We start from the raw sequence: 20,494 nt of genomic DNA on the forward strand, positions 1-20,494 counted from the left end.
ATTTCTGTCTCCTTTTTCCTGCTTTGAGGGTTCATCAAATATACTCTTCTTGTGAATGATCCTACATTGACATCTTAACCTACCAGGGTATAGGAGAAGGGTCAGAGTGAAGAAGGTGGATTTTTTTGGTTGGCTTTTTTTCCCCACTAGAACATGTCTGCTGTTACAAGCTGTGGTGGCTACCAATGGCTCACACTGGTATTTCTGCAAATCAGATGCCATGGATTCTGTGCTTGATGTTTTGTTCTATGTAATGTTCTCCAAAATCTGAAGTGTAAAATATATCTTGAAAAGAAAACTGATGACATGCAGAATAACTATTATTATCTCACACTTAACTTGATGTCAGGTCCTTGTCTGGTTGTAGGATTTTGCAAATATGGCCACAAACAGTATTATCCTCTGCTTAATGTTTGCTTTTTTAAGATGATTTGTGGCCTCCTCCTAAAATGGAGGCAGTACTGTGTATCCTGACTAACACCTTCCACCCAGAAGAGGGTGTACCTGTATCTGAAGTTAATTAGCATCCTTCTATACTTCCTCAAGTGGCCGTTCAGTCAGATCCATGAACTGATCTGACTTGCCTGTGTCTACCCAATTTGTGGAGCAGATCAAGGAGAGTGGCTGGAACATGGAAGTGAGCAGGTGATGAGCTTTCAGCTGCAGTGTATCTGTACACTAACAAAGGCTGATTATACAACTCTATGTTTAGAATGCAATTTTTTTGCACAAGATATATTATTAAGCACTTTAAACAGGTGTTGCTATCGGAAGAAACAGTCCTGTACTCTTCCTTGCAGCTGTTCTCCTTTTCCTGTTGACCTTTTCCTTTCCTGACACAGGTATGTGATCAATTCCCTTCTGGCTATATAATGTAAACTCTAACAGAGGGGTGGCATGTGCAACTGTACTACCAGTATTAGCACAAAAAGACTGTTTTTAGATGGCATGTCTGCAGTGGCAACACTCTTCCCTCGTGTCAGAATTGTGCAAGTAGAATGAAGGTGGGTAGTTGAGGAAAGAATATGGGTAGTTTATGTGGCCACTGAAAACAATTACTTATGAAATTACAACTTTCTTTGTAGCTGTACAGTAGGCAGGATCTGGGTGCTGGTCTGCCTTTTTCCTTCTTTCACATGTTTTTCTATCTCACACACCATTCCCTCTGCCTCCTTACTCCCAACATGAAGGCAAAAAAATAAAAAGAAAAAAAGAAAGTCCCTCCAACTCCTTACAAACCAAAATCTGGGCTGTTTTTCAGTTGGATCAGTTCTTTGATTCATTTCAATGCAAACATCTTTGATGGCAATTTATGGCTTAGGGAGTGTTGATGGAGCACTAGGTTGCAGTACAGCTAATTAACACCTTTTAATCAGAAATTCACCGCTGATGTTGCCATAATAAACAGGCTGAATTAACTGTGGCATTGTTGGCTGTAACAGGGTTCAAACAGAGACTAGGTGAGCTTGTAGCAGTGGCTTGCTCTTGATTGCTATCTTCCCTGCAGCACCTTTGTCCTTTCATCCTACACAAGTTAGATGACATCTTTGTGATACAGAAGGGTTGCACTGTCCCAGAGAATGACAACGCCCTGGAGCAGATGCTGCCTCCTTGGACAAATTGGTCTGGCCTGCAGGTTCTGCCTGGTTCCCTGAATACTTCTTGAGAAAGGGGATTGACAGTTGTAGGCTGTACAGATGTCAGCAATAGAAATCTGTTCCCACAGTCAGCCTTTCGTAAGGCATCTGCGGAGTACACAAGAACTGAGCTGTGCTCGTAAAAGACTTCGGAGAATATTGACTGGTAATCATATGTAGCAAGACTGCTATATATGTGGGTGCTTTTCCAAGGACCAGTGGATCTTACATATTCATGGTAGGTTCTATTGTGAAATTGAAGGGCCTGTGACACTGTTAAAAACTTAAATGGCCTGCATGGCCAGAATGCATGAGGACCACAAATCTAAGCATTCAGGAAAAAAAGTGCCTAGCGTGAAGTGAATACTGTTAGGCCACAGAAACTCCCAGGAAAATAAATGGAGCCCCCTGCTTTAAAACACTGCAAAGAGACTAAATGTGTCTGAACGTGGCCCTGAACTGTATTTTTGTGAGGAGTGGTTGCACTTGAAGTCACATTACATGCATCCTTTTCCTAGCTGTTGTAGTCAAACTGTCCATGTAGTAGGTCATATTTAGCAAGGACATGGCTCATTCCAGAAACACTATAAATCTTTATCCCTCTTTACAGGTTTGCAACTGTGAGGTATGACCAGGCATCCAAGAACATTAAAAACCAGTTTATGCATCTGACCAACTACAGTGTCAACAAGAAGAGTGGAGATTATGTCAGGTACTTGGCTGGAAAGTGGAACTTCTAGAGTTCCTTCTAGAGGCTGGGTTAATTTACCTAAATTGGTCTGAAGTTGGTACCAGCCCTCAGGGATAAGACTTGTGAAAGATAAGACTTGGTGTAAACTTGCTTCTTTTGCTTCTTTTAGCTGTGATGATCCTGAAGTAGAGGATTATGGAAACAAGTGGAGCATGAGTGCAATGCTGAGGTACTTAAAACAAGAGGGGAGAGACACTGCAGGTCAGTAGAGATCCTGTTGTTTTATTCCTTTATTGGATTTTAATCATCCCACTAGTGTGAATCCTAAGAAGTCAGGGAAGAGTCACAGTGAATCCCATTTAGCATCAGAGCAGGGTGGAGGGAAGCATTGTTCTTTACAGCGTACTCTCTAGAGCTGTGCACTTATTCTCTATCCTCAGAGATGAGTCCTATCCCCAGAGATAAGGCCTATCCCCTTCCCTTTTGCAAATAATATTCTGAAATTTTCTCAGGGTGTTTTTCTTAATATTTTTTACCTACATTTCCCGTTTCTTAAGGTCATCCCATTCCTTCTAAAAGCTTCCCTCCCTCTACTGCTCCCATGGCCTGCTCAGTCTGATGAGTGACCAACCTCTGGAGAACTGTGCCAGTTTGAATGACTCTTGGATGTGGTGTCATCTTTCCATGGCTCAGGTTTTTGCTGAGTGTTTTCATTTCAGTCTGTGTTTCATACAAAGTTGCTCCCTCTTCCCCACCTTTGCCAGGTCTGCTGGGAGTAAATGCATATGCGGAGCAGAATCCAGGTATATCCTTTAAGGGATACATTACCTGTGATACTGAGCTGTCAGTTACACTACTGATAGCAGCTGAGCCCATCCTGCAAGCGTTGCCAGGGAACACGTAAATGATGGAGGAAGGGGTTTGAATCTGGCTTTCAGGTGGAAGTAGACGTTTTCCCCATCATGTGTATGCATGGCTGGCCGATTACTTGTACCATACATTTTCAGTCAGCTCTGTAGATATAGCTATTAATATTGATAAATCCTGCTCCCTCACCCCTCAAGTACAAGGCGTGTGCTCATAGGTAAACTGCTGAGCAATGCAAGGAGGTTGCTCTGTAACTGTCTGTCACAAGGCTTCTTGCACCTTTCTCTGATGCATCTGGTTCTGGTCATATGGAGGCAGAACGCTAGCTGGAAAGTGCTGGCCATGTCTGGACTGGCGAGTTTTTTTGTGCTCTGGGATGCTTATGTGCACTTAGACATCCCCATGTTATGTTGCTTCCACTTAGTCTTCCTCTGGCACAGAAGTTCGCATCTGAATTTGCTTGCATGATCCTTTGTAATTATTCAGGCCCCTGCATGTCATCAGCTGAACATGAAAAATCGTAATTGTATGCCTAAATCGAACTCTCTAGTTAAGTGGTTTGTACTAGATGTTCTCTGGGACAGGGATTACCAAAGGTTTGCGTGGGTTTGCTGAGGTTTTGGTGTGTTTGCTTGTGTTGCCTTTGAGGGGTGGGAGAGGCTGCGCTATCATCCTTACTAATTTTTCAGACTATGGCTCCAGTGTTTACTCACTCCCTCTTCCTCTCACTTTTCTATTGCTTGTCCTTGAAAACAGAAACTAAGTGTGTTGTTCTTTCTATTGCATGACTCATCCCAAAGCCAGTGTGGGATCCAGGTCTCTATCTAACGTGCATCTTTTCTTGCCCTTTGCTGCATGTCTCAGCTTCTTGTTCCTGAGCTCTGTTTAGGGGTTTATACAGGAGCCAGAGAGAGCTTCCTTACTGAAACTGGAGATTATCTGTAGGTCAGCAGGACAGGAAGATATCGCCGATTATATCATTTTGAAATAATTTGTAAATCATGGTTTGGGAACAGCTGCTTTAGAGGAAGGTGCAACATCACAGAACAGTTATATCATGGAAGTCCACAAGAAAAAATTTTGTACTTCAGTGGTTGTGGCTTATACCCTGTAGTTTAAGGGCTCACCTCACTAGCACGCTCTTGTTTAATCCTTCCTAATACTCTGAGTGGGTGGTGATCAGACTCCAGCTGACTTGTGCTGATGTGCTTGCCACATATTTCTGCTTACTTGCACTGTACTTATTTTCTTATCATTCTCATTTGTGAGCACTTTTGCAGTAGGATATTTATGCATGTACATGTTCCTGCTTGCATGGATTTCCAAACAAACATTGCTTTATCATCCATAGGCTCTCATGTGCTTTGATTCACAAAGGTATCTGTCCATATACATATACTCATGCTTTTCTAGATATCATGTGCTGCTTCACAATCTACTTTTTTTTCCCCCTTCCCTCCCCTCCTTGCAGCACTGATGGCCAATGTGGAAGACCTGATTATCAAGACTGTAGTTTCTGCTGAACTGGCCATTGCTACAGCTTGTAAGACTTTTCTTTCACATCGTGGCAGCTGTTTTGGTAAGGAACTAGGGACATGTTTGTTGACTGGCTCTTGAGTTCTGTTTGAAACTTCCATCTTTCCAGTGCTACAGGGAGACTTGCGTTTCATATTGCAAGGAAGCCTGATTCTGTGTGTTTTTTTCTCGGTATAGGCCTCTGAGGTTGGAGGATGTTGAACCACAATTGCCCCTGTGCCTGCATCATTCATTAGAGTCTCATGCTAGAAAAGGGGATGGTGAAAAGAGACTTGAAAGGGAATTGGAGAAGTGCTGGAAAGTTGAAGTAACTGACCCACTAGTGTCCTTGCAAAGGATGGCTGTGGATAATGAAATATCCCCTCAGACCATTTAACACTGTGGGCAAGATGGCTCAATGTAGTTCTGAGTTAGAGCCCTACGTGGGTCTGAGGGTTAAGGAAGAAATGTGTAATGCAGTTCCTGGAATTACAGTGGTGGTAATGCCTCTTGGGCTTGTACTTGTGCGAGAGGACCGCATGGCGGCGTCAAAGCTTATTTCTGGCAGAAGCTGGATGCAGAGCTATGTGCTGGCAAAGGGATTTGAGAACTTGCTGGCAGCAGATGCTGGGAAGGGGTCCAGAGAGCAGCGGCTGGTACCACAGTGTGCCTTCTCCTGCTTTCCAGTGGCTGCTTCCCAACCTTCCCTAAAGAGGCCTCCTCCTGCTCTTAGCTGCCCTCCGCTCACGTGGAAGCACGCACAAGGGAGGAGTCTTGGGGCAGGGGAAAAGAGTCTAGAATGTGTTTTGGTCAGTGCTTAAACCAAAGACCAAGCTTAGCTTAGGCTATTCCGTGTTTGGGTGTTGGGACTTCTGTTTAAACTAGCTGTGGCAGGTAAATCAATTTGTGTGGTCTTTGCGTTGCATTTGGGTGTTTATAGCCGTACAGCCTGCTACACTAACGTAACTGCTGTCCTCTTTGGATTCCCTGGGCTGATGAGTCATGGTCAAGTACAAAGGAGGGGCCATGGCTGATCAGTTACCTGCCAAATCAGCTACCTCTCAGTCCTTGGCTTCTCCTCAGTGACTCTGCCTTTGTTCAAAGTTGGAAAACTGTAGCATACATGGGGGCTTGAGTTAGATGAGCTCTTTAGTGAAGTAATAGTTTAGCAGCTACTCCAGAAATATCAACAACTGGATTAAAAACAAAAACAACAAAAATCCCTCTTAACTGCCTCTTTTTTCATTCTCCCATTTTCCTCTCTGTCGTGTCTCTAGATTCCACTGAGCTGTGTATGTGGAAACTAATGTTCCTCATGTACTTTCTGCTGGGCCTGGCTCTGAGGTTATCCCACTTCCTGCTGCCTCCCCAGGGCTGCAGTAACCACCCTCTCAAATGCTCCCCCACAAATAAACTGTTTTGTTCCATTTGTTTCAGTGTAAACATAAATTAAGAGCTTCCCAGGAAAGAGAGCTTAAGCAGGAGCCATACTGCTTCCCTAGGGAGCCTGAGGCATTCCCAGAGCTCTGTACTTTTTGCCACCTTCCCCCACGAAGAAGTGGTGGTCCTTATCCCAAGGATTTGAGCTGCCCTTGTCATGCTGTTTGGCTTGTTCTTCATCCCCTTGTCTTGTTCTGATGCCACTTTTAACCCTGTTGTAAAAAAATTAAAAAGGCAATTTTTCTAGTCAGAATGGCTGAGTTCAGCTGTTAACATGAGGAAGAAAACTGGGAATGAAGATTTCAAGGCAGCATGCAGAGGCTCCCAGGAGCCTTTTTCTTCATTCTAGGCTGTGAACAATGAAGCTGCATGTGTGTCCTGAGAGAGATTGATCACTTACAGAATATCTCAGACTTCTGAAACATGTTTCTGAGGTTCAGATACAGAAGTAGCTTTTATTTGAAAAGATTATAGAAAAACATGAGTAACTTAATGTGTATTATGTTGTAGTCTTTAAAATGCTGTTGTGGGAGATAGGACTATAGCACAATTACCACCTTCTTCCTAAAAATTAAATCAGAAATAATGCGTTTAGATTACACTGTCAACTTTATTTCTGTAACAGTTTAGATCTGTCATTGTGCTTCATTCCTTTCCCAAGTAAACTTTTTTTACGTAGTATACATTTCTTTTAGATTTGAGGGAAGAGACTCATGACATGGCTTCTTCATGTTCTAAAACAAGACTGGTGAAACTGTCTGTATGGTTCCAGCTGCCCATGCTTGCCTAGAAAGTGAGAGTGGTAGGTCAGAATGATTATTTTCTAATGTTAAAGGGTGGTACTGCTTAAAATTTGTGGAAAGATTGTAGTGAGTCCCCTTTTGGTTATGCAATGTTAGCTGTTTACTGCATTTTAGTAAAAATTGATTCTCAAAGGACTTGTGATGCTCACAAGTTTTGTTCTTCAAAAGCGCATCACAAAGTAGTGTAAGTACCATGTGCTTTTGTTGCAAGCTTGTTTGTACATTGATAATAGCAACGTGAACTCAGGTCTTTATTTTTTTTTCCCTTTGATTAGCCAATAATTCCTCCTTTAAAATTAAGCTGCAAGTTAATATACTTTACCAGTAGTTCCTGAAAAGGGCTTGCTGCAGTACTCTGAATCAGTGCATCATCCTAAAACTGGTCACCAGTTGAGTTGTTGGCTGCTGCTGGAGCCTTCTTTAAGAGAAACTGGATTTTGCACTGACTGGATTTTTATGCACACTGGATTTTTGCATCTTTGTGTGAACAGGAGGTGCAGGGGGCATACATGCAATCAAGATGACTAAAGACTGCATTGTTCTCTCCTGGAGTAAGCACTTCTGGGTGGGCTAGAAAAGGCAGTGAGGACTCCTTTCAGACAGTCTGAAAACTCTCTCCATAGGATTGTTCAGTGGTAGATGGAATGAAGGCAACTGGGTGCAGCATTTGTTTATGCCAGCATTTGGTGTAGTACCACTTTGTGCACTCACTGAAACATGAGACTGGAGAAGCAATACATTAAGTCCCTTGTTTCACTCCCTGCTCTAGCCAACCCAACAGTGACACCACTGAGCTCTTCAGTCAAGAAGGCAGAGCAGGCTAGGATATTATGCATGTTTCTTGTTCCCACCAAGGCATTACTGAGGATCCATCTTAGCTGCTTCTTTGTCCTAAGGGTGAAATTGGCCAGGCTTATGCTACTAATCTACATGAATATGGAATGGAGCATATAAAATATTGTACTACTTGTGTGGTGCTGACCTGGAGCTAAACACTTAAAAAGTCTTAATTTGTATCTAATCACCAGTCTTCAACCATTTACATTACTGCTCTTTGTGAATGCTTGGTTTTCCTAGTAGTAGCAGTTGACCTGTTTGGAGTAATGGTAGTCTTTTGTAGTATTGAGCAGTGTTGGCCTGCTTCATAAAGAATTTTGAAGGATACAAAAAATGTGCAATTAAGGGTTTTCTGCACTGACTTGTTTGACATGATTACAGGAGAGTCCCTGCTTGGAGACTTAGGCCATCCTTATATATACCACACACGTTTTCGTCTATGAAACCAGACTAAGATATGCCAAACTAATAGCAGAATAATTGTTCCCCACACTTAATCTTTCTTTTGCAAAGCTTAATCCATTCAATTTAGCTCCTTAATGTCAGTCTGTGCTCTAAAACTGGTATGTAAAGATGCCAGCTTTAATCTGAATAAGATTGTCCTCTGAGTCTTCTGGCTCCCATGAGATTCAGAAGTGCTGTACCTTTCTGAATAGGTCTCCTAATGATTGTGCCAAAGTAGTTTTTGTTAATATATGTATATCTTCAGATTTGACTGAAACAGTCAGCTGAACATGAACAGTAAGAAGAGTTTGTGGAATACGTCTTCAAGGCATTGCTCAAATAGGAGCTAGTCTCTATCCATGCACTGTTTTCCTTAATTGCCACTTCATAGCTCTCAATTGTACCTAACTGATGGATTTAGGACCCGGAGCTCAGCTGAAAGTGAGAATCCCTGCTGCCACAGGAGTTTTTGGTTCCATTAGGAAACTGTTCTCAGCTTGCTAGCACCAGTTTCTTTAACCTCTTTTCTTAGGGCACTGTATCAGACGTAGGAGGAATGAACTCTTCCAAAAACCGTAATAAGGAAATGACCATCACTGTCAACTTTTCACAATCAGTGGACTTGTTACTGAAGTCTGAATCAACACTGTGCTCTCATTCCATCTTTTACTGTGTCATTGGTTTTGCAGTGACATTAATGTCTTCTGCAGATAGCAAAGAATATGGAAGTGAGGTCTCCTGCATTGCTGGGGCTAAGGTTAATGGAGTTTGGAGTTTGAAGTTAGAAATCAGAAGAACCTGTGTTAGTAAAGTCAGGAAATATGCTCTATTTTTTTCTTCACTTCAGGTATCTGTGGAGTCAGTTGTCTTTATTTGATCTACCTGCTACTACCTTTTCTTAACTTGGCCACCCAAATTTGTTGAAGACTAGGAAGTAATATACCAACTCTTCCATTCCTCAGTGAAATAAGGGAAGTCAAGTGGTGGCATGAGGTGGTTATTGGGGTGCTAACCTCTTCACTGACTATGATTTCACATAATGAGTTGAAAAACATTCTCCTTCATGGAGGATAATTTATTTACCCTGTAAGATTAGCACTATAAAGGCAGCCCAGTTTGCACCAAGACTTGTGTTCTTTGTTTTTTTTAACTGTGAAGATTGCCTTTTTAGCTTTTCTGCCCCCACAGTGGAAGGATGATCCTGATTCTGCCTGTTGTTTCCCCTCTCGTTGGATCCTTTCTTCTAATGTTAACACTGAGAGATAAAGCCTACCTTTGTTAAAATAAAGTCCTCTGAAGAAGGGAGTTAAAGAACTTGTATTATTTGGAATGCAAGGCAAGTTCCTGCTTTCCCCAGAACACTGTCCAGAATAGAGGCTTTGATCTACTATCACTTGGTGTGAGACACTGTGACCTTTTGCTTACCAAAGCCAAAACTATTCTGCTGGCCTCCTGTAGAGTAACAGGAGTGATTGAGAACCTGCTGGTGATAGGTCCCAACATGCAGACTTTTTATGGCACTGTAGCTGTTAAGATGTACAGTTGAAGCAGGTACTGTACCATCACAAGGTAGAGCGATCTCTGTGTGTTCATTGACTGATTTACAAAATACTTAGCGGCTTCTGAAGCCTCAAGTAAGAAGGAAAAATGGAAGTCTGGAATTCCAGTGGCACAGGTGTAGTTCCTTGCACTTAGGAGTTTCTTTCTCAAAATAAGACTGTCTGTTTTTGTTGCAAAAGCAGCAAAGTTGCATAGTGTGCAACTTTTTTCAGTGTGTATGTGTCACTTCATAACCTCAGGTTGCCTCCATTCAGTTGCAGAAAACCTCCTCTGCAATAAGGCTGTTGCTTTTTCCCTAGTGGACAAGTTGAGAACAAAGACTAAAATTACAGTGACCTTCTAGCAATTGAGCTTATTCTATGCAAAATCATGGAAACATTGTTTGCACTATAAGCTATCTCTTGTGAGTTAGTTGCTAGATTTATAGAGAATAGCAGATTCTTTGGGAATATTTTCTGAAAAGGATTTCCATTACAGTCTCTTACAGGATTATAAGCCAAACTTGGAACACATGGTAATTTATTAGAACCAAGAAGCTTGAGACATCTCAAACCTTCCTCTTATTCTTAAATAATGACATTGGTTTAAAATAAATAAAAATCTCTGGCTGAGCTGTTGCTGCTAGACTTTAGTCTAACTCTAGCACTTCTCTTGGGAGGATTGTGAAGCTCTGTTAGCAGTGACTTGTCTTTCTGGGAGTGGGAGGGTAGACACTGTTCCTGCTGAGTCTTGGCAATAGCCAATACCTCCTGATATAATTTCAGTCTCCTTAGCAAACTGCAGGGGTGAAACATATTTTTGTAGATTACAGTAGCAAGAGAAGGGGATCAAGGGAAGGCACAGTAGAAAGTTGCTATCTTTTTTCTTCTGTTCTCCTGTTAATAACAACAGTGGTGCAAGAAGGGTTGTTGTACACCTACCGTTGCTGCAGCCTGAGGCACACGTTTCTGTTTTGCCCACTCTGTTTTCTTCATCCTCTCTACAAAAGGAAGCAGCAGTCTTGCTGAAGCTGGTAATTGCAGAGGGTATACTTCTGGTCTTGGCTATGCTCATGTGATTCTACATTTTTGTACTGCCTACAAATAACCTTGACTTTTCTGTATTTTGTACAAATGGCAATGGAGTTTCATAGTAGGAGGATGCTACTTCTGCATTTAATCTAGGTAGTGCGTTTTCCACATGTGGAGGAGGGCCAAGGAGAGATTATTAGGATAATTGAAAACACAGGTAATTAATCTTCTTTTTGTGCTGTAAGATCCCAGTCAGACTTGAGAACTTTTTGTGCTGTGCCTTGTATAGGAACCCGTGGGGCTTGATTCAGGTGCCAGAACATGGATGATGCATAACTGCTGAGGCTCTGAGGTAGCAGAGACATCTGCCTAGGCATTGAAGATATGATTTAGGACACAGGGGAGTCTTGGGCCATTGTGGAGTGGTGGTGGAGTATTGCAGGAAACCCTAAGGTGTTGTGGGTGGTATTAGGTACCTGTGTTTAGCAATGGAATTGAGTGGAGAGGGATGCCCAGAAGAACCTACCTTCTTAATAAATAATGCAGTCACAAGGGAATGGAGCACTAGGAGTGTGGTCAGGACCAGCCAAGGTCAAGAGGTATCCAGTATGTATTTGTAACAGTGCACGGAGTAAGTGAGCAATTAGGACTACTGGGGTGGGAAAGAGGGAGGCTTAAAGAGCAAGTGGTTTGGAAGAGGGAGGTAAGTGTGGGAGGATGACAAATACAGAGGAGCCAAATTATTAGCAGAGGTCCTCTGAGGGTCAGAAGGGGGGAATGGCCAGCAGCAAAAGAAGCAGAGGCTAGTCAAAACAAAATGCTCTGCTTCCTGACTGGGCTTGGGAGGTTGCAGGCTGGCAGCTGCCACAGGCCCACTCATTGCTTCTCTGCCCTGGGCATGAGATTCCTGTCCACTGGAGTTTGCTGTGCAGTAAGAGTCACAGGTCTTCACTAAGTCTGGGATTATCTTTTGAAATAACATATTAAAAGCACCAGAGGTTTCTCTTGGTTGAAGTGCTTTGTTAATGTTTACTCTTATAATCCCAACCTCCTCCTTTTTCCTACAGTGCAACCTTCCCAGTCTGGGGAGCAGGAGAGCCAAACATAGATTCAGCCTCATTTCTTTGGAGTGAACCAACTCCTTAACTCTCTGTTGTTTTGCTTCCCGCTCACTGTCTGGCTACAGAGTCTAGAAAAGTGAGCAGGCAACACTCACAAATCCTGCTGCCATTTCCTCCCCTTCCAAGTCCCCCCTGCAGCTCATTAACTTTCCATCATAAGCTCCATGAACTCTCATACAGCTCTCTGCTTAGGAAGATCTTGTCAAGCAGTCCAGCTCCCTGGAGCCAGTGTGAACGTCAGGCAGGCGACAAAAAGCCAGGGCCAGAATTCAAGGGAAGCAGCACAGCAAAGAAATTCTTCAGCTTTCACTTCAGGCACTAGGGAACTGATTGATTCCATGGAAATCTTTCTTCTCTGCCAATACCCTGTTCTGTGGTGTTATGAAAAAATGTGCATAAGTTGCCCTCGTGGTCATTAACTGTATTTCTTAATGCTGGAAGAGAGAATTGCATTAATGCCAACTTCTGATTTACAGTTGTCTTTGTGTAGCATCCTTCTTGCAACTCTATCCAAACTAGAGAGAACGTGTGTATGGAGTGAAGCAGTAAAATCAGTCTTGGAATGGGAAGCTGGCTTCAGTCTGGCCTGTGTTAAGCAGAACACATCTAGCAGATGTAATACGTTATGAAGGAGAGAGACATTTTAGAAGCTAAGGAAAGAATATTTTTATAGTGACTTGCTGCAAAGTGGCAAACTGTCAATAAGATAAAGAGCTGTGGGAGGTTTTCCATGTCGATGGAACTGCAGAGAACACCCTTGTATTCTTATGAGAATATTGCAGAAAAACATATAGGAATAATTGGAAAGAAATTGATGTTGAAGGACATAATTTTCTATATCTGACTGGAACAACAAATACAGGGATTAGAAGGCAAAAGGAGAGTGAAGTTCTGTTGTTGCCAGGGTCCAATGAAAAAAGCAGAGTGGACTGCTGTGCTTGGGTAAATTCTATGTGGAAACAAGTTCTGCATGAACTGAAGTTTGTGGATGGCAAAGAATTTTTTTTTCTATATAATATTTCCTTAGAGTCATTTTGTGCTTCTCTCTTTTCCTCACAAGCAGAATATATTTAATCTGAATTCTGAGGGAGTGAAACTTCCCGCCTGTGGAATGCTGTTTATTCAGCCCTAGAGAGTTCACTGGATTTCACATGCATGATGTAGATAGAAATGACCTGATAGAGACTAATGTTGGACTTTACCTGGATGTTTAAAGGTGCTGGAAGGTAAATTTACCATGTTTGCTGTGTTTTCAGAGCTGTATGGTTTTGATGTCCTTATTGATGATACTCTCAAGCCCTGGCTGTTGGAAGTGAACCTCTCCCCATCATTGGCCTGGTAAGTGATTTCTAGGTTAATACGAGGCTGGAACTGTTGCTGGAGATAGTTGTCCTTGAAACTTGTTGCCCCCATGTGAGGGCATGATTTCACGAGGCCTGCAGAGTATTTGTTCCACTGCTAAGAGCTGACAGGACAGTCCTTTGCTTTTCCCTTTACAGAAATAAACTCATTGCAGCAAAAGGCTTTGAAAGAACCCAGTTGGGATTCCATTTTCTTTTTAATTATTTCTCCTCTACAGTCCATCATCATTGTTAACACATCTTAATCTCCCATCATAGACAAATTTTGAAACTCTCCAGACTATTGTGTGGTGTTTCCATCTGCTTGGCTGAATAGATGCTTTAAGGTTTAGGAGTCAAAGCAGAGTTCAGGCATTATGTGTGACTTGTGCATGCAGATATATTATTGGGCACATTTTTTTGGTCTAGTACTTGTTAGCTAAAATCCACAATATGAGTGCAGTCTTGGCCCTTATTCTGACCTTTGTACCCTAATAAAGCTTGGGATTTATTTTAGTAGGTCTTCAGCCATTAAGTAATGTGCATATTAATGTGTAATTAGCCATATCTGACCCTCCTCTTGGGTTTACCCCCCTCCCCTCTTTCTTTATCCTGCATAGAAATTTCTTCAACACACTGTTCATCACCCTAGTTTCCACAATACCTATTTGGTTTTCAGGTGCAACTAGAATGTTTATACAACATTTAATTTCTGTGTTTGTTGGTCTGTGCTTATATATGTACATAGTGGATTATTTGCATTCTTTACCACTTAAAACGCTCCAACTCACACACACATCCTTTGCTCTGCTTTGTTATGATTGCCAGCCTTTTTGTCCCAGTTGTTGGCATCTTCCACTGTGTAGTAGAAAACTGATGATTTCTCTGCTCCCAAGGAATCCAACTTTGCCTATCTGACCTGAATTTTATTTATGTTTCTAGTGGAAAAATTATGGATGTGTTTTACCTGACCTCACTGTCTGATCTCTTCATATCTGTCACTTTCCCTAACCGTTTATTCCCATTTATTTGAGTTAATCCATCTGTTTTCATGATTTTACATGGAAAAGGCATCGGTAATTGTGTTTTTTAAGAATGCTAAGAATTCTGTGAAAACAGAAACCTTTCCTCTATTAAACACAGTGTAGATACATTCAGAGAATGTTTCTGGCCAAGCAGAGGTAAAACAAGGCTGTATGTTTCTGCATTAGGAGACAAAAGCTGTAAAAGAATTCTAAAATCAACAGATGCAATGTCTGTAAACAGACATACACAAATCTGTTGCTGCTTGGTATTTACTTATACGTGTGTGAATCACCTAGACTTCCTCCCATGTTGATCATGACAATGTTAAGGACCAATGCAAAGAAAATATAGATTTTTGGTTACTGGTATGTTCCTCTCATTTAAAACCAGATAAATAATTCCTCTTGTTCTTTATTGCATGTGGGGATAGTGATGCTCCTTTGGACCTGAAGATCAAAGCTAGCATGCTCTCAGATATGTTCACCCTTGTAGGTGAGTGTAACAAAAAGCTCCTTGAATCTTTCCACCATTTAAAACTAATAAAAGGTATGATCATGAGCATATGCTAGAAAGCACTTGGATATTAGGTTATTACATGAGTATAATAAAGGAGAATTCTAGTTAAGGAGAAAAAATGCATTTAGCACTGGGAAGTTCTATGTCAACATTTCAGCTTCACACTGTAAATAATCTGGTTGTTTGCGATGTTTAGGTGGTATTAAGAGTTTGTAGTTTCTGTATTTTAAGATGCCACTCTTTGTTTTAAGCAAGTAACTTCTGCTTAATTCTCAGAATCAGTGTTTGTGCACTTTGAGGTTGAACATGTGGGTTCTGTTTATGCTTTGTAGAAGTGGAGTCATAATTGTGAAAGCTGCGTGACTTCCTAGTGCAAAACACCTTTTAGGCATCTGTAGTACATCTTGGTTCAGTTACTTGAGCAACTTACCCCTAATGATTAAAAAAAAAAAAAAAAAGAATTGTCATGTATATTCAGTAGCCTGCTCAGTTATTTGAGAAAGGAAGTCTATATCTATGCTGCTATACAGTTACCCCTCTTACTGATTAAAGCATGTGCATTTAGAGCAAGATCCAGCTTTATTCCAAAAATGTAATGCAGTATGCAAAGTTTGGAATTAAACAACACTGGACATAAAAAAAAAAAAAAAAAAAAAAGCATCCTTTTCGGTCCTTGAGCAGGGACGAGAAGTCTATGTATAGACTAAGATGAGAAACACTGGGTTTATGTTTCAGGACTTGCCTGTCTTATAAACTGTCATATGGCTTCTGATTCTTACAGGCTTTGTATGCCAGGATCCAGGCCAGCGGTCAGGCCGGGCCATTAATCATTCATCTGAATCTGGCAGGAGAAATCTGTACCAGAAGCTGCAGGTAAGTGACTTCAACAAGCCAGAGCTGAAGAGAGATAGCAGGAAAGTAATTCACATTGAATTTGGCTCAAAGGTGAGAAACTCAGTGAGTGAGGGGCCTACAAGAAAGAGACTGTTTGTCAGGGAGTGTAGTGATAGGATGAGGAGTAAAGGTTTTAAACTAAAAGAGTGGATTCAGATTGGACATGAGGAACAAATTCTTTACTCAGAGGGTGGAGAGGCACTGGAACAGGCTGCCCAGAGAAGATGTGAATGCTCCATCCCTGGAGGTGCTCAAGGCCAGGCTGGATGGGGCTTTGAGCAACCTGGTCTAGTGAGAGGTGTCCCTGCCCATGGCAGGGTGTTGGAACTGGATGGTCTTTAAGGTCCCTTCCAACCCAAATCATTCTATGAGTGAGTGAGTTTATCTGGATTTCCAGCAAAACTACAGAAAAGCTTCAGAGAATGCAGCTGAGCTATGAAAATATCTGTTTAGGCATTTTCATTTTGTTGTGGGCAACAAGCTTCCAGAAGCCTAGAGCTTTGTGAATGTATTGAAGACCTCCTCCTAGGCAGGAAGAGCTTTTGCATTTGAAATGTAAAGCTTATTGCACATATACTCCTGGAATCTCTCCCTGCCTTTCCCTTGGATCCTTGGACTGAGGCCTGGTGTGGCTTGCTGTGACTGCACATTACCTTTTCTGCTGAGACGGCACTTTCTTAGCACTGTAATGCTCAAGGGCAACTGTTCTGTATCTCCGTCTGGCTCCACTTGGATCCCATAAATAGCTGTGAGAGTGGAGCAACCACAAAAGGCAGGGAGATCCCCAATCTCCTTTGAATTTTTACATGAATGTATATCTTACCAGGCAAGTAGACAAACAGAATATCTTGATATTCTCTGCAGCTGATGTCATCCTGCGAGGAGCATTCAGCATGGCTGTTTAACTCAAACTCAATTGGGAAATGAAGTCGTCTTCATTCAGTAATAGAGTACCAATACACTGTCCACCTTTTGGTTAAGGGAAAGTTTATGGAAATCACAAGACTTTGCTTCTTGTAAAATTTGTAATTTGAGATGTGTAAATAGTTGCTAACATGACATTTAAACACCTATAGATTGCCTGGTTGAATCCGAAGCTTCTGAGGCTCATTTTATAAATAGGGCTTCATGCAGATCTCCTCTGATCATAAAGGTGTTCTCTGTGGCAGAAAAAAGATATATTAGACAAATAGTAGAACCATTCCAGAAGAAGGAAGTAACCTTTTCTGTTGCAGTAATTATATCAGATCCTAATAACTTGAAGTCTTTTATATGAAAAAATTGTAAAAGTCTCAGAAAATTGAACCGGAAGCACTGAATTTTAAGGAGGTTTTAAGCTTATCAATTTATTTAGCTTAAAAACTACAAATATTTGTAAGGTCGGGACAGCTGAAACCTGCAAAGATTCACATGACAGAGCAGTGGTTACAAGATAAGACTAAATTCTCTTTTGGGACACTTGTCTGCTTCACCTACGCTTACTGGGAATGGCCTTCTGTGATAGTTTTCCATGACTGTTTTATTAAGAATGTGATTGGGAATCGTACGGGTAAGTAGGTCTGTAGATCTTTCTGTGCTTCAAGACTGTTTTGGCCTGCTTTTTGCTGAAAGTGTTTTATTTCAGGTTTTGCCAAATTCTTGATATTTCTATACCTAGTCTTGATTGTGGCTTCTTGGTTATTATGACCTCTTTTTTAAAACTTCTTCAAGATTTCTAAGTTTTGTTTACATAGGCCATCTTTAATCATAGGAATAGTCACTTCCTGGGAAAGAAATCCTGATACCAGCATTCTGGGTCATGAGATAATTATGGTGACTTCTGTTGTCTGAGTTTCACCAAACTGGACTGCAAGTTCCTTGTGCAATTCCGTTGGTTTGACTCTGAGCATTTCTCCCTCTAGAGAGATGAACAATGTAGTGGCTTCCTTTGTAACTTGTTGATTTGGTCTGGAACTCTTTCAATTAATCATAAACAATGAAGGGACCTTGGCCTGATTTGTATGGGCAGAGTATAGAGACGAACTTGGCAGTAATACAGCTAGAAGAGATGGATAGGTCTCCTGAGAATCCCTTCCTATGCCCTTGGGCACTAGAGAGGAGGAAGGCAGCCTGACTACCACTAAAGGCAAAAAGAACTGAAGCTCCTATGATAACAGTTTTCTTTCCAACATACTGCTGCTATTGACCTGGTCTTGCTTGTAGGCCTGATGCCAAAGGAATCCTTATTAAATAATACAGGGTACTTTTTAACATTCTGCTGATGTTTCTACACCTGTACTAGATTGTTAAATAGCATCTTGTTTCTCCACAAGAACTGGAATGATGTGGAGACGTTTAAATGAAATAGCTTCTGTTAGGATTCTTACTATTTTTTCTTCCATCTGTTCTATGAACAATTCTACTTGGCAGCATCTGTTTCTTCTCAATACATAGCTAATAAATATTTTCCTCCAGGTAACTCTTATCTTACAAAAATATGAATTCTTGTCTAGAGAGTTGAGTTCATTCATCCATTCCAAAGAGCAGTTTTCTGTGTGCTTTTGCAATGCCTCTGCAGGATTTTCAAACAGTTGAGCACATCAGAGTTTACCATTAGTGCTGTATCTGTAACGAGGACAGGATACATTTGTGGTGGATTTGAGCAAGATCTGGAATGAGGTGATAGAATCTGTTGACTATTTCTCTGGACTTCAGTTATACCTGTTTGCTTTAGGGCACTCACCGTTCCTCTGCAGCTCAGGCAGGGATGATAGTGTTTTGAAGAACCCGAGGTTTTTATTCCCTTTGTGCGTTTCTTGCAGCGTCCTGTGTCTGCACAGTCCCAGCCAGCAAGCACCAGACTGGTAAGTACTGGACTTGATTCAACTCCCTTCACCAAAATAAAGAATGTGTTTTCATGTTACCTTGTGCACAACTGGTCCCAAAATATATTTTACAGCTAAGTAGCCTGGGTGTGAGGAAAAAAATAAGGTAGGGGAAAGGAGGGGAAGCCTAGAAAAGAGGAGATGGATAGGTACTGGAATATATTTGGAATACATTTCCCTGTTGTAGGAGCTAAGGCTGGAAAAGTATTTAGATCAGTACTAGCAGCTTAAAGAATAGAAGTATGCGGGAGGCAAGATCAGCTGCATCAAATCTGTCAAAGTATTTAAGCCTGCAGGTGTTTCTGGACTGCATTTTTAAGACATTTGATAGGGATATTTAAAGAAAGCTCGCTTTCTCTTCATCAGTTGATGAAGACAGCGGCAGCACAGCGTTCTGGATTTTATAAGATACTGAAAAGGAAAATATAAAAACTAAGAGGTGATAGGAAAGCAGCAGCATATATAAGGAGTGTTGTATCAGACGGGAAAAGGGCAAGCAATATTTGTCTATATACTACAGAGGATGGAGTAAGTTTGGGTGAAAAGGATAGCACAGGTGAATCTGTATTGCCAAAATTCAGGCTTCACAGTAAGTGAAGTAATTATTGTCTGTAAGACAGTTATCTAAAAGAAACTACAAAAATTTGAGTGAACTGGGTCCAAATTGTTTGGAGGAGATTAGAAGAAAGATTTCTCACAGATAGTGGAAAACCATAGAACTATCTTTGGTATAAGTCAGACTGATCCACCTTTCTAGGTGTCAAATTTGGCACCCTCCTTGCAAGCCATATGGACAAATCAATGTTAGTGTACAATTCTAAGCACCTGGCTGTATGGGGACGTGGTAGGCATTATTTTGCTGCTGGGCTTCATGGGCTAGCACAATATATGATTGATTCTAATTTTCTGCAGTTTCCCAGCAGGAAATAAGGTAGCACAGATGGAATCATCTTGAGATCCTAATTCATTCTCTGGGCTGCCATTTAGGTCATTCAGTATAAGTTTAGCTGAGGCTATGAGAAAAGATAAGACTGGAAGAAAAAACTCTGACTGAATAATGAGGTTTCACAGAGAATAGGAAAGATCTTTGTGCCAACTGCTGTCAGTGATTAGTATAATGAGAATCATGATGTGGGAACCAAAGATGCTTTCAGAATTTGGAGATAAATCAAAGTGGTTGGATTTATCTGTACTTTTAAAGATAAGCTGGGTCAAAGAGGAAGCAAGAATTTCATGAAGTTGGAGACATTTCTGTGCTATAGCCAGAGAGAGTCCTGCAGTAAAGGAGGAAGTGGAGGTTACTGAAGCAAAGTTGTTGAGCTGTGCTTTTGGCTTGGAGGAAAGTTTAGGAGGAAAGACTAAAATCCTTTCCACTTAAGGCCATCTATTGCATCATGCGAACCTGTCTGGCTATTGATTTTTCTTTTCTTCTACAAATGCTTTTGTCTCCTACCCTCTCATCCAGAGGGTGCCCTCTTGTCTCATCTTGTCTTGTTTTATTTAATCAGTTTCCATTAACAAAATGTTTCCGTTGGCACCTGCTATGCCAGTTTTCTCTTTGAATTTTTCTCTGCCAATCACTGCAGCCTAACTCACTCTAGTGCAATGCCTCTTGCTGTTGTTGCTTTATTTATAGATTCTGAATAGCGCACAATTTCTAATGAAATAGAGACTGAAATTCAATTCCAATTCAAGCGGTCCGTACAAAAAATTATAAAACCTGATGTTGCCATGAGTTTAGTTTTATATGAGTAGTATGGGATATTTCCCTGAGCTTTTCTGAATTAAGGTTTCTGTCATGTTTTTCACTTCTTTCTAGGCAAAGAAGGCTCTCTAGTGCATTCTTTGTTTGTTTTCCTCTCAAGAGGAAATTTGAATTTTATACAAAAGCATGAAAGCTTCTAAGATAAACTCTTTTAATGCATTTTT

General features: G+C 41.2%; 1 protein-coding gene across 5 annotated transcripts in view; it reads left to right on the forward strand.

The window, feature by feature from the left end:
* Window positions 1–20,494, forward strand: part of TTLL5 (tubulin tyrosine ligase like 5) — a 137,940-nt gene that overhangs the window by 22,369 nt on the left and 95,077 nt on the right. For 4 of the 5 annotated variants that reach the window (XM_082760917.1, XM_082760915.1, XM_082760913.1 and 1 more), the window contains exons 9-15: window positions 2,248–2,349; window positions 2,498–2,589; window positions 4,667–4,774; window positions 13,182–13,263; window positions 14,722–14,783; window positions 15,589–15,680; window positions 18,503–18,544. In XM_082760917.1, the coding sequence (XP_082617043.1) occupies window positions 2,248–2,349; window positions 2,498–2,589; window positions 4,667–4,774; window positions 13,182–13,263; window positions 14,722–14,783; window positions 15,589–15,680; window positions 18,503–18,544 (580 nt within the window). The remainder of the gene's footprint in view (window positions 1–2,247; window positions 2,350–2,497; window positions 2,590–4,666; window positions 4,775–13,181; window positions 13,264–14,721; window positions 14,784–15,588; window positions 15,681–18,502; window positions 18,545–20,494) is intronic. The other variant, XM_082760916.1, reaches the window with a different exon arrangement.

The sequence above is a fragment of the Aythya marila genome (genome assembly GCF_965140915.1).
Source record: "Aythya marila genome assembly, chromosome: 5".
NCBI lineage: Eukaryota > Metazoa > Chordata > Aves > Anseriformes > Anatidae > Aythya > Aythya marila.